Here is a 15,589-nt window from a genome sequence, read left to right on the forward strand (position 1 = left end):
AAATAAGATATTGAAATGTAAGATCATTATGCTCTATAAACCAAGATATGATCATAAGATCGTGCAAGATAATAGCAATACAAGATCATCATGTGAGGCACAATCATATGATACTAAGATGCAAAAATGCATGATCAAATAGTGATAATCTATTATATTCTCTAAAATAATAGGCATGACAATAAAGGATTGTAAATAGCATGCTCTTGTTGAAAAAAAAAAAAATAATGATGATAAGTCATTGATGAAAAATAATAAATAACATGTTTTTAGTTTACTAGACATAAGAGTAAGAGATCATATAGACCTAATTATCAGTGTACCTAGATATAATTATATATAAATGGAAGGATATACAAAAATGATCTAAAGTGATAAATTGCCCAGTGTATGAACATAAGATAATACTTTAAGAAGATAGATTAACCAATATACAAACATAAGATAATTCTTTAATAAGATTAAACAAACACTATATATGAACATATGTGAAGCAAATAGTCTTGAAGATCATAAGATAGAAAAAAGATTAAAGTATAAGACATAAATCATTATGGGAAATTAGTAGTTATTAATAAAGATTAGATAATGTAAAAATAGGAGATAAAACATATGAAGTAAAAGTAGGATTAAAAAGGAAAACAAGTGAGAAAATATTAAACATGCCCTAGAAGTGGGGTAATAGAATATGAAGTAAACATAAAAGATTAAATTATGTGATATCTAGGGGTTTCTCTTTTATGTTATGTGTCACCTCAATGTGCACATTCACTTTGTTGGTGCATCATTATTTTCTTGCATTTAGCTAACTATTGTATTGCATATTTGCACCTAGGATAGGATAAGATTGCTTGGGTAGATATCTACCTAGGTAGGCATCACATGTTCAACTCATACTCCCTACTTTGGTAGAGATGTGGATATATGTTACTCATCTTCTAATTTTTTTTTTAAGAGTTCTCTGTAAAGAGGATTTTATATATAAGAATTTTCCTAAAACATGTCTCAAAATGATTAAAACACTTGAATCAAGGTCAAAAACTAGGAATGTGAGATACATGATATGGATGATGACAAGGATGGTTGAGAATAAAGAGAATTTGAATGGATTATAGTATACTCCTAAGTGTAGGGTACTTTTAAAAAATAGATTATACATGATACAATAATTTGTCTTCATCATGGTACTTGTCCAAGGTGTCATAAGAATGGTTTTCACCCATGAATAAAAAAATTATGTTTACTTTTCTCTCTTTTTTAATTTTTATGCAAGACCAAATCCTTTAGGTGTGGATATGTTAAATGATACATAGGATACTTATAAGTTTTTAAAAATCCTAGCAAAAAAATATAGGAAACCAACTATGGACCTATTATGCAATGTCATGGCATAATAGGACTTATTATGTCGTCATGGCATAATAGGTCCTATTATACAATGACATGATATAATAGGTCCTATTATGCCATGACATGACATAATAGGTCCATAATCAGTCCTATCATACTAAGTAAACATGTCAAATTAGTACTTCAGTGTTGGAGATGAATTAGATGACGAAGTTGGCAATTTGAGAAAATTATGTCATGTTGTGGCTTAATAGGTCCTATTATGGACCTGTTATGCCATGATGGCATAATAGGTGGACTATTATGCAATGTCATGGCATAATAGGACCTATTATGACATGATGGCATAATAGGTCCTATTATGCCATGACATGATATAATAGGACCAACTATGGACCTATTATGCAATGTCATGGCATAATAGGTCCATAATTGGTCCTATCATACTAAGTAAACATGTCGAATTAGCATAGTTTTAGTGTTGGAGATGAATTAGATGATGAAGTTGGCAATTCGAGAAAATCATGTCATGTTGTGGCTTAATAGGTCCTATTATGTACTTGCTATGCCATGATGGCATAATAGGTGGACTATTATGCAATCTCATGGCATAATAGGTCCATAATTGGTCCTATCATACTAAGTAAACATGTCGAATTAGCATAGTTTCAGTGTTGGAGATGAATTAGATGATGAAGTTGGCAATTTGAGAAAATCATGTCATGTTGTGGCTTAATAGGTCCTATTATGGACTTGTTATGCCATGATGGCATAATAGGTGGACTATTATGAAATTTCATGGAATAATAGGACCTATTATGCCATGATGGCATAATAGGTGCTATTATGCCATGATGGCATAATAGGTGCTATTATGCCATGATGGCATAATAGCACCTATTATGCCATCATGGCATAATAGGTGCTATTATGCCATGATGGCATAATAGGTGCTATTATCCCATGATGGCATAATAGGTATTATGGACTTGTTATGCCATGATGGCATAACAGGTGGACTATTATGCAATTTCATGGAATAACAGGACCTATTATGCCATGATGGCATAATAGGTGCTATTATGCCATGATGGCATAATAGGTGCTATTATGCCATGATGGCATAATAGGTGCTATTATGCCATGACATGATATAATAGGACCAACTATGGACCCATTATGCAATGTCATGACATAATAGGACATATTATGCCATCATGGAATAATGTGTCCTATTATGCCATGACATGGAATAATGTGTCCATAAATGGTCCTTTTATACCATCACATGACATAATAGGACCATAATAGGACCATGGCATAAACCTAAGCCTAAACTTTGATATCTAAAATTTGAAGAGTAATGTTAATTACTTTTAAGGTTATACTAATAGTGGTAACTTTTGTATTTCCTAATGAGGATTAAGAACAATTTTGGTACATATGTTCAATTTAAGGAATTGGAATGGTGGCTTGCTAGAAGTGGTTAAATTTTTTCATTTTGATTTTGTTTCGATTTGGTTTTGCTTTTGGTTTTGATTTCCATTTAGTTTCAGTTTTGTTTCAATTTCATTTTCGTTTTTGTTTTGATTTCGTTTTCTTTTTCGTTTTCATTTTTATTTTAAATTCGTTTTCGTTTTGATGTTTCTGAGATATTTAATTTGATATTTTGTTTTGTTAACTATCTAGGTTTGGTTTTGATTTGTAAATTTGTTGATTAGGGTTTAGGGTTAACTGTTGAAGAATATTTCAAATCAAAATTAAGAATTTACAAATGTAAAAACAAATTTGTTTATACGCTACTTTTAAAATAAAAATAATAATACCAAAAAAATATAAATAATACACAAAAAACAGGAAAAATATACAAGAAAATTACGAAATGTGAAAATAGATGATTGAATGTGTACCTAGGATAGTGGTGGAGGCTTGAAATGGAATCCACAACACGAGGGGCCATTTTTGATCTCCTGTTCTCACTTCACTTCCAGGGTGAAAATGAAAAAATTCACCCAAAAAAAGGGTAAAATACGATTTAGAAATGGGGGCCCATTTTGTTTAAAAGTGGGGCCCCGTTTTAGAACAAAATGGGGGCCCGCTTATTTTATCTTCGGGCCCCCATTACCTTTCGGCTCGAGAGCCTGAAGCATAAACGGGTCCCCATTTTTTGAAAACAGACCCCCTTTTTTAAGAGTGTGTTTTCCAATGCGTAGACTTCCGCAAATTTGTGACTCATTACCTTGCACTTACCCCTTACATTTCCAAGATTGGTGAATGATGCATTGTTCCCTAATTATTCCTATTTCTGCACCGACTAGCCATATGACCATATTTATTGCAAACAAAGCATGTACCATTGAATTTGTGAGTATTAGGTTGTCTTACCAGTGATTTCCGGTTCTGGTTGTTGGCATGATTTTGCTTTTGTCCGACTGATTGATCTTGTTGTACAGTACCAGAGCTTTCTCCTTCTTCATAACCAAGACCTCTCTTGTCATTAGCATCTCTCTGATTCTTTGGTAGCTCATCAAGTTTAGCAGAGCTATCCTTGAACTTGTCCTTGTACTCATTTGCAATGACCAAGTCATCTCTCATGATTATAATTTGTCTCTCAAGTTCCTGTTCATTATTCTAGGACTGGGTCAACTCAAGTTTTAGCATATCATTCTCATGTGTCATTATGTTGCTTTCATCAGATTTGTCAGGTTCAATGCTTGAGCTAGGTTTTCTTAATTTTTCTTTTTGTCCTCAATATCCTTTCACATTCTCATGGTTAGGGATTGCATTTCATTCTTCAAGAGAGTGTTCTCTTAAGCGAGTTTCTGACATTGATCCTTCATAGCATCTTCCTCATCACTGTTTTGATTTTGCAATTGATCACAAAATTCCTTTCTCTTAGCCTTAACAATTGAAAGCTTTCCTTGCAATGAAATGATGTATTCCCTAGCTTGCTTCAGTTTATTTTTCAATTTACTATTCTCCATCTGCTCATTATCAAGATCCTCAAGAGAAAGTCAAAGTTGCTACTGCAGACCGGTTTTCATTGATTCCAAATTCTGGATCTTCCTCAAGTGGTTAAACTTATTTCGAGGAACCAAGCTCTGATACCAATTGTTGGAATCCAAGAACACTGAGAGAGGGGTGAATCGGTGTTCTACTGGTAATGTTGGTTTTGAGCTTATTGTTTATTAACCGATTAACCGTAAATAAAATTAAAGTGCATACACCAAATAACACATAAAGAGGCAACATCATAACACCAATATTTATACCTGGAAAACCCTACAAAGGGAAAAACCACTGTGGGGCTGATACCCACAATATCTATATACTTGATCAAGGTATACAAATATTACATGAAGGGGATTGCACATGCAATCAAGCCAACCGCCTAGAGCTCACTACTCAACACAAAAGAAGTCTCATTGACTTGAAAAGCATTGCAAAGTAATTACAAGAAGTATGAACTTATAAGATACATCTGACCATGCTGGATATGTTCTAGTTCATGCTCTGATATCCTTCACTGTGTATCGGTTTGTTGTTGCTCTGTTTTGCCCTGTTTTGCTACCTGTCAAGCTGTGCATGTGAAACTGCACACAAACGCTTCTAATTGCTAACCAAAATGCATATCGATAATCCATGAATAACTCATAATCAAAATTCTCATTCCAAAACATGTATTATCCATCGCTGAAAGGATCTCCTTAAATATCCTTCTATCTTCCACCATGTCGGCTTCAATGAAAAATATAAACATGTCGAGTGCTAGATCAAAATGAGTTTCAAACATAATCCCAATGATCATGTCGACCTTCACATGTTACCATAAAATCCATGAAAGAAATGATTGGGGCCATAAAATCTCCTAGTCGGGTCCTATCCATTATCGGGTTCTAAATGCACTTATCAGGATCAGGACTTAGCCGATTGTGAAGCAAAGTGAATGTCGGTTAAGTGTAATGAATATCGATTAACCAAAACAAAACAAAGTAATGAGTCCCAATAGAATATTTACACCTGGAGATGAATTCCCGTGAGTTGCAATCACCTGAAGATGAGTTGTCATCAATGACAACCCAAAATGTCATTAACTCTTACCGGATGAGTGTCAATTGCCAACAATCTTACCATGTTGGATCCCAAGATCTTTGATACAATCCAAGACTATGTCACTAAGACAAATGAGCTAAGAGAACATCTTAAGGATTGTGACATTGATAACAAGGATGCGCAGTTGGTCTACAACCTATTGGGAAAGCTTCCATCAGAATATGCAACATTTGTTTCTATCTTCCAAACTCATCGCTTGATAGTGGGTAGTTCTTTCACTATGTCCTCATTTGAAGCATTCATAGAGATGTTGATGTTGGAGCAGTCAAAGTTGTTGAGCGTGGGGATTCTCAAGCCTTCAAAGTCCAAGGCTTTGGTCACTAATCAAGAGAATCAAGGAAAGCATTCCAACAAGAAGCAGAAGCAGTTCAAGCCTAAGACACAACAAGATAGATTATAATCTTCCTCTCCATAATAAAAGGATTCTACATCCTCACCTAAGGGAAAATCATATAAGGAGAGTCTTTCTTGTTCATATTATAATAAAACTGGCCATGATGAGCATCATTGCCACACCAAGAAGATTGATGAGTTGACCAACATAATCAAGAAGGACAACATGGGAAAGGATCTATTTTCATTGGGGATAACTCCTTCAATGATGTTTTGTATGTACCCCATTTGATAAGCAATCTTCTTTCCATCTATCAAATCACTCATGGGGCAACAAGAGAAATTGTGGAGTTCAAACCGGATTTAGTTATTATTAGAGACTTGGAGACTAGAGCTATTGTTTCTTCAGGGATGGTGGATCATGCATCTTGGTTGTACTCCTTTGCAGATTTTGTTCATCTTGATGAGATTGACACAACAACAAAAAATGAATGAAGAAATTTAAGTCATATAGGTACTCTAAGAGAATGGTTCTTAGAAACAACAAAATATATCATCTAATGAGAAAAAGTAGTGGTTAGACATCTCCTATGCAGTCCATCAATGATTTCCTGGCCAAGAAAAAATAGATAGAACCATTGACCTCTCTTTTCTTTTTCAATTACCTCTAGTTGGATCCTATGCCGACTTTAGAAGTGTTTCACCACTACAAAAGTTTCAACTTGGAGATATCTTCAATCACATAGACCAAGAATAATTCCCATAGAAACATTTACAAAGTTGATACCAACATGAAGATGTGGTGAAGGAAATGTGAAATAAGTTCCCCCACCTACAAGGGGACCCATCACAACCACTGCTAGCACAACTAAGGATCTTGATAGATGAAGTAATAACGGATTTCACACTACAAAAGGATACCTTAAAACAACAAGTGAGTGTAGAGCTTCAAAAAGCTAAAATGGATGAAGACAAGAAGAAGCGTACCACTACCCATGCTACATTAGAAAACCACATCAATATAATCTAGAGTACACAAGGAGATGTGAACAACCTTCATTAGTTTTATAGTAATAGAAAAATGTGGTGGCACCACTCAAAGCTTAGATGGGAACTTTTTGAGATACAAATAATCAAAATATCAATCGACTATGATGCATTGAAGGATCTAGATGATCAAGACTGGATAGGCATTGAAGCCTTACATGCCCAATATTAAAAATTACAAGATCAGAAGGATAAAAATTGGCACAAATTCTATCATTTAAGAGAGGTTCTTAGTTTAATATTAGCTCATATTATCGACATCCTTCAAGAGGCACAACACTTATCTTAGAACATGTAAATACCTGCCATAATTTTGGAAGCCAATAAGCAACTATTAAAGCTCCAAGTACATATATATCACTTGCTACCTTAAATAACCACATACTATAAATTTAACATTACAAGATAATATAAGTGAAATTCACAAATTAAAGGATAAATCTAGCATTACATGGACCTATTTAATTCGCGAATTCCAATATAGACAACATATCATAATTCTAGCATTACATACATCTTACACTAGGGTAGGTTGAATAAAACTTGTCTATTTCAACATAGACCACACTTCTAAGGGATGAAGTGATATGGTTTTTAAAAGAACAACAACAAAAAGATGAATGAAGATATTCAAGTCATATAGGCACTTTAAGAGAGTGGTGGTTAATACAACAAAATATATTCGCTAATTGAAAAACTAAAGTGAGTTAGAGGTACAACAAAGTTTATTTATCAAAGGACTATGTGTGCATAGATAGCTTCCACAAAGCGGATGAGGTAAAACCTTTGGTTAAATTTTAGATAGCATCTAATTTGACACCATAGGAAACCCAAGTAGTATACTTTCAAACAAGTTAAGATCTACAAAGTAACCGTCAAGAAAAAAATATTATAATCAATTGTAGGCATAATCAAAATTCGAAACCGAGAAACAATCTAAATGATTTCAAGGCTCATACCAAATAAGACACCTTAAGAATAAAATTGTCAAATTACTTTACAAGCAATAATATTACCCACTCTAACCTTCACCACTCCAATATTAACAATTGAAAGAAAAGACTTAAATACTATTATAAAGACCCCAACCACCTTGAAGACCAAAAAGCCTTTAGAATCTACAATAAATAAAATAAGATATTAAATCTTTGTTATTACAATATTAAATAGTGGTATGATACATAAAACCAAATGAAAAAACAAACATTAAACTGAACAACCTCTCTCTCTCTCTCACTTAAATTATTATTCAAAAATTAACCCTTAGCATAAATATCTGAATGTGTAGTTAAAAGTAAACTGAAAAAACTAGCGAGAAAGATTCGGTAGGGTGGTGTGCACAATTTGTTTAATTTTCAATAAGATTTTCTGGACATTTAATCTTAAAGAAAAGAAGAATCTCCAAACGACTGACTATGACTATTTTTTCATTAAAATGATAATAATGTAGACGCCGCACTCATTTTCATTGTATTTTAATATTGTATCAGATGGCACTATCCCTCAAGCTTTGAAATGGTCAAGGACATTTAATAAAGTTGTGTCTTAAATCTGTAACAAATTTGTGGACCTGAAGCACTGAAAAGTCTTCTCTAATATGAATTTTTTTATACATAAACGACATCTCTGGATTCTTCCTCCATTTTTAGTTTGCTTTCTAAGATAATTGGAAAGAGAAAGCTCAGAAGATTTCATTATTATTCAATGAAGTTTGGTAAGGAGTTTGTAGCACAAATGGTGCCCGAATGGCACGAGGCTTACATGGACTACAATTTCCTCAAAACTTTCCTAAAAGATATCATGCGCTACAAAAACAGGCCAAAACCTTCTCTGAAAGCCAGCAATCCTCCCCTGGGAGGGATAAAACAGGCCATCACTTTCAGAGCTTTTAGCGGTCTCATGAGACGAGATAGCAGCCATATTCATTCCCTTAACAAGGAAGAAGAAATCATACTGGTAAGATGTTTTCAGTACATAATCTTTAATTTAGGAACTCATAAATTTCTCGTATAAAGGTTTTATTTGTTTATTTGCAGGTGAAAAGTAAGGAACAGGACGGAAAGGATTCGTACGAAACCATGTTTTTAATGGCTGCGGAGGAAGGGCGTGAATATGATGTGATTTTCTTCAAGAGATTAGACGAGGAGCTTAACAAAGTGAGTTCATTTTATCGCAGCAGAGTTGAAGAGCTTGTCAAGGAAGCGACTGAGCTGGATAAACAAATGTCTTCTCTGCTTGCCTTCAGAGCCATAGTGCGCAATAAACCTGGTCAATGTTTTAAGACGACTGATATCGAGGGAAAATCAGCTTCAGCTTCAAACCCTGGAAAATATTCTTGTAAAGATCTCAATTATTAAAATATTTACAGTTATAATCATCTACATTTTTTAGTCTGGATTTATTCATATAATACTGAAGTAGAGTAGCTTCACAACACCTGGAAGTAATGATATGGAAGATAAAATATTTGATCTTATAGAAAAATCAATGAAGAAGCCAATCTTAATAACTCCTTTACTTCAACTGTTTCGTAATCTATTATCAAGATGAATGGAACATAAAATAACTATCAAATCGCAATCTTTATTATTGAACTCGTCAATTTCTACAATTTCCATAATTTTATTCAAGCTAACTTTGTCTATTCGAACCGCATGATTTCTGATTAAATTCCATGAATTACAGCTTGAACTCGTCAATTTCTACAATTTCCCTATACAATTTTATTTAAGCTATCTTTGCCTATTCCAACCGCATGATTCCTGATATGAAATTTTATTTGAGCTAACTTGGATTACAAAATTGCCTCAATGTTCTTCTATATATAATTTGTATTTTGGTTGTTAAGTTCTATGAATTACAGCTGGAATCCATCAATTTCTGCAATTTTCATATACACTTTTATTTAAGCTAACTTTGCCTATTCCAGGCGCATGATTTCTGATATGAAGTTTTATTTACAAATTGCTTCAATATTCTTCTATATATAATTTACTTTTTAAATATTTTTCTTGACTATTAAACTTCATAAATTATAGCTTCAATTCATCAAGTTTTATGATTTCCATATACAATTTTATTTAAGCTGCCTATTCCACCTGCATAATTTCTGATATGAAGTTTTATTTAAGCTAACTTGGATTAAAAATTACCTCAATATTTTAATTATAAATATTTTTCTTGATTGTTAAATTCCATGAATTACAACTTGAATTCATCAATTTCTACAATTTCTATATACAGTTTTATTTAATATAACTTCACCCAGCCCGCATGATTCCTGATATGAAGTTTAATTTCTATATGCAATTTAATTTAAGATAACTTCGCTTAGCCGCATGGTTCCTGATATGAAATTTTTATCAGCTAACTTTGGATTATAAATTTCCTCAATAATTTGCGTTTTAAATATTTTTCTTCATTATTAAACTCCATGAATTACTGCTTCGATTCATCAATTTGTAAAATTTCCCTATGCAATTTTATTTAAGCTCACTTTGCTTATTCCAGCCGCATGATTCTTGACATAAAGTTGTATTTGAGCTAACTTTGGATTATAAATGGCCAAAATATTCCTGTGCATATAATTTCCGTTTAAATCTTTTGTGTCTTTCCAGGGCCTTCTCATATGGAAGAGATAAATGAAGTCATGATCAACGCCGACGGTACTGTCGAGACTGAAAGCATGCACGCCAGAGCAGAAGTAAAAGCAGATAACGAAATTGAAATGACCGGTCTCGGGTTCGAACCTCCCGCACCCCAAGCAGCTCCAGCTGAGAGGCAGATCCGACACAAGTTTAGAAGTAACAATAAACCACATCCCATTGAGATTATGAAAGATGTAAAGATAAGGATTACACCAGACACCCCGCGATCTACTATACGAAACATTCTCAACAATCCGGAGAATCAGACATTGAGCAGAATAGATCTCAGGAGAGGCAACGAAATGGTCCGCACTGCGCTCATTGAATTTTATGAGAAATTGGCCCTCGTGAAAAGTTACAGGTAACAAGAATGCATTATTTATTGTATATGACGTGCAGTCGCTGTATTTTCTGATCTTTGTCTCTGCGTGTTGCAGCTCGCTCAACTTGTTGGCCTTCTCAAAAATAATGAAAAAATACGACAAGGTGAGTCCCACGTACCAACTTTGTGGCCATTGTGTCGGCTGCAGAGCCATTTCCCTTTGTCTTTTGTCACATTCATGAAGTTCTGAGATTCTTTTCTAGAATTCCTTTCTTTGAATTTTTTTGTGCATGAATGTATGAAATAATGGGGCATAGGATTGAATGTTTCACCTACAGTCCACCTAAATCCAGAACTTAGATTATATAATTAAAAGTAGTACACGGAGAAGAAAGACCAACTAATTATTTTAATATATATAGACTCAAAATACTATTCACACAAAAATGGATGTATGATTTGTGATTTGTCTCACAATTAGAATATTTAATCAAAGATATAATATATTTATAATTTATATTACTAAATATAATGTATATTAAAAATATTATATAATTATATTTAATAATATCCTGCTGAAATATTTGCTTGTTTTTAAGAACCAATTTTATAGATTTAGGTCAAATTCATGATAATAAAAATGTCTGAAAATGTTTCAACAATCTATGATATGTATATTTTTTATTTTGAATATTTTTTTTATTTTTTTTATAAAAGTGGATGAGACCACTAAAATTATATTGATAATATATATTTTTACATGTGTCTGGTTCAAAGAGCACTGAAGGGAAAGAACCAATAAGAAAACCCTTCAGTATTGCTCAAGAAAACATAAGCCTATCTACCCATTACAAAAAGCCCATAGGCATACCAAAACCCTCCAGATACATTGCAATGCATTGTCATCCGCATTAGATATAAAGGAAGCTATAAGAATCAATCTAACAGGGAGCATCTGAAGATGAATTCAAGAATGTCCACCAAAAAACAGAGCCATCACCCCAAAATCCAGCTTGTCTAAACACCACAAGAATCCAAAGCTCTGAAGAAAACAAAACTCAGAGCCATGAGAGAACCAAGAATAAGAGATCCACATTAACTGCTCTTTCCAATTCCTCAAAAAAAGCCACCATCCACCGAATTTGGCAAGATTTCTCTATAGAAAACAGAACATGATGTTAGAGTGAAAAGCAAGACAAAGATCAAATGATAGCCATAAGTGCCCACCAACAATCAATATAACTAAGAATGGGATCACCATGTCATAATTATCATATCATGAAAGAAACCTGCTAATATGAGGATGTTCACACAATGATAAAGCCAACGAATAGCATAATATCCCCAATCATTAGAACAACTACCTGAATCACCAATAGATCATGATACCAAATGAAGCGAAGAGAAAAAAACAAGTGCTTAAGGTATGAAAGCCTGATGGGAAGGCAACCACTCACAACAAAAAATGATTACCAAAAATAGAGGATCAAACAGATATTATGCAAGTACCCCTGCCGTACAAGTACTGATTAATATGTAATGGTTGCCATAAGCCAAAGAGATCCCAAACTTACAAAAGAAATTCAAAACAGCCCGCCAACCAAGATAACCAAACCAAACCAAAAGATACCCCTCCAAACCAAAGAAAAATCCACCATCCAAACCAAAGATACCCCTCCTACCTCCGGACTTTGTGCAAAGAAACTACCAAATATGACTACAACAGGAATGCTGCCATAAGGCAGGACAATATCCCCCCTATAGCCATATAGGGAAGTAACTTTATTTTGAATAATTTACCTCTACTTCATTTTTATTATTATTATTTAGAATTGATGGTATATAGAATTACCTTAGAAAGTTTGTCTTTTGTCAAAAGGCAATATGCTCTTCGAATTTAGCTTGTGGAAAGGTATGTAAATAATCAACAACACTTTTGAATTATGCATGTGCTCCTAGGATAATTATGTAGATCTATATTCATTTATTGTTCCAATTGAAATGTTTTCTTCTCTAAATGAGAATGAGATGTCTTGAAATGTTGAGGAGAGATCATGCTTGAGAGATGAGAGAAATGGATTCCTTTAAATATTGGCACATATAACATCAAATTTTGTAAATTGTGTGCTTAATTGGTTCAAGATAGAGAAACAAAGGGGACCATTTGACAAAATTTATATTCTAAATTTTAATAATGTAAAGGTCAAGTCCTCATCTTCAAGGTCAACCCTAGGTTAACCCTACAATGATGGGAATGACCTTGGATTGCAAAAAATCAAATTCAAGTGTATAATTATTATATAGAGCTAGGTTTATGGATAAGTGTGATATTTATGTAATGCTTGTTTGAATATATCAAAGCATGTCTATATAAAGATAAGGTGGGGACATTCATTAATCTATACATGTATCAATATATTTCCTCAAAATGAGCACAAAACTCAATGTGAAATTTCATGGATATGAAAATTCTATTACTATATTTTGACACGTATGAATCATAAAATGATCAAACATCTCAAATTATGTATGTTGGTGTCAAATGAGTGTTTTACATAGCTCTTTCATTACTTAGGTCTTATTCACGATAATTACTTAAGTTTAATTAGGGTACACATAGGATAGTTATCACTTTATATATCAAGTCATAAGATTAAGACACATGTTATAATCTTATGCAATCCTATATCTCATCGTGGTCTATATAACCAATAGGTTCCCTTTTTAATCGCAATCTCCTTTAAATACTAAACATAACATCAAATTTTATAAAATGTGTACTTAGTTGGTTCAAGGTAGGGAAAAAAGAGGATCATTGGACAAAATTTAAATTTAAAATCTTAGAAAGGCAAAGGTCAATTACTCATCTTCAAGGTCTATTAGAGCAAATATTATTTACTCACACTTAATTCCCACAGACATTTATCATTTATCAATTTAGGTGCATTTATTAATTGTAATTAAGTTGCTGAGCGATAGTTTATGTTTACCTACTCTACCTACCCTCCCATATCCTATTGAGACAAATGACCTGATCCTATATTATCTCATCTCTTACTTTAAACTTTATAAGCAAATCTCTTACTTTAAACTTTATAAGCAAAACTATTGTACATTTATATATACCTCAACAGAAAGCTATTATAGTAATAATCCTGACTAGAGAGGAACTTTATAAGCAAAACTATTGTACATTTATATATATCTCAACAATATATCATTTCATTTCGTGTGCCTCTCTTTCTGAAAGCTATTATAGTAATGATCCTGGCTAGAGAGGTTACAAACTCCAAAATGATATTAGTGCTTTTGACCTGCACTTTCTATTTGTTGAGAGCCCTCGCTAGGATAGTCGAGGTCCCAAGGAATACAAAATTGCATCAGCATTGTCAATCTAATCATGGTCCTTCCATGCATTCCTTGCGATTACTACAGACTACATATTTTTCCCAATTCGGGCTTTGTTATAGGTGGCCATTCCAGTAAGCTGCGATTGATATTCATTCAGTAAGACTATGTATTATCATTGGCACCGATATTGATTTTTTGCGGCACCTTCGATTTGCTATCTGTCTGAGGACATTTTTTTGGCAGAGGTAGCACATATTTACGGAGGACAGGAACCTATATTGGGTCGACATTCTTTGGTGATGTTGTATATCTATTTTTGCTGAGGCATTCTTTTGCTTGGCAGCATCTATTTGATGTCTCAAGCTATCGATTTCAATTCTTTACGGCAAATTATGGTTAGGTCTTCTTGTTGGTGGTTGCCAATTTGGTGATTGTTCGAGTAGTTAATAATTTTGACCAGCGTTCTTTTTTTCCTGTGCCGTATTTTTAGTCTAGCAATTTTATTTGTTGATCAGGCGGATCTTTTGTCTATTTACTGTTGTGGACATTGGACACTCTGTCATGTACCATGGACCAGTGCATCTTTTTTTTTATTCGCAGCATCACTTCAGTGGTCTGTCATTTATATTTTGTTCGAGGCAATACCTCTGAAACCATTTTTCACCTTGAGTGGCTGTGATACATCTATCAGAGTTTTTTCGTTTTGATCGGATTTGCATACTGCACATTCATGTTATGGTTGAATATATATTGTGTACGATATTTTACTAGATCTGTGGTGTTGCCTTCATCACTCCCACGGGTGCATTCTCACCCAAGGTTGAGTTGTCTTACAGACATTTTAAAAGGGATATTTATCCTACATGAGCTATGTCAGAAATTTGTGTTGTTGTAATAGCTACTTTGGCGATACTGTATGCGAAGTGTTGTTCACATATTGTGAGGTCGATTCCCGACACCCTGCAGTGTGGAGGTAGCTCTTTGAAGCATTGACCAGCTTGTGTAGTGGAGGACGCGGGTCATGCAACCTTCAATTCATTTTGATAGTCTTTGCGGATCGCAGCATCTTCACTTTTGTTTTAATAGTTCTTAAATATGTTTTTTCACCGTGGTCTTTTGTTGAGTTAAACTCTTTGATGTAGTAAGTTATTTTCTGTCCAATCTATTTTTTTCATATGGATTTCGAAATCTTTCAATGACAAATATTTTATTTCATTATTGGTGCTAGCACACTCATGCAACTTGATGTCCCACTTGTTCATCCAATTGTTGTTCTACTTCATCCAAGTTTTCTTCCTCCTATCTATCGTCTCTTCCACAACCATTTTAGGTCAACAATGTTTATCCATGTTATCAACCTTCTTTAAATAGCATATAAATCGGATTAACGTTGATGCTTCCAATGGGAAAGTACCTACTTCAGCTA

The 15,589-nt window shown here is 33.6% G+C and overlaps 1 protein-coding gene across 1 annotated transcript in view; it reads left to right on the top strand.

Annotated features, from left to right (window-relative positions):
- Positions 1-8,490: 8,490 nt before the first annotated feature.
- LOC131065150 (phosphate transporter PHO1 homolog 3) overlaps positions 8,491-15,589 on the top strand; it is an 85,147-nt gene continuing 78,048 nt past the window's right edge. Inside the window, exons 1-4 of the mRNA XM_059212969.1 lie at positions 8,491-8,799; positions 8,880-9,180; positions 10,461-10,851; positions 10,928-10,976. Coding sequence (XP_059068952.1) covers positions 8,548-8,799; positions 8,880-9,180; positions 10,461-10,851; positions 10,928-10,976 — 993 coding nt within the window. The 5' untranslated portion in view covers positions 8,491-8,547. The remainder of the gene's footprint in view (positions 8,800-8,879; positions 9,181-10,460; positions 10,852-10,927; positions 10,977-15,589) is intronic.

This window comes from Cryptomeria japonica, chromosome 10, assembly GCF_030272615.1.
Source record: "Cryptomeria japonica chromosome 10, Sugi_1.0, whole genome shotgun sequence".
Taxonomy (NCBI): domain Eukaryota; kingdom Viridiplantae; phylum Streptophyta; class Pinopsida; order Cupressales; family Cupressaceae; genus Cryptomeria; species Cryptomeria japonica.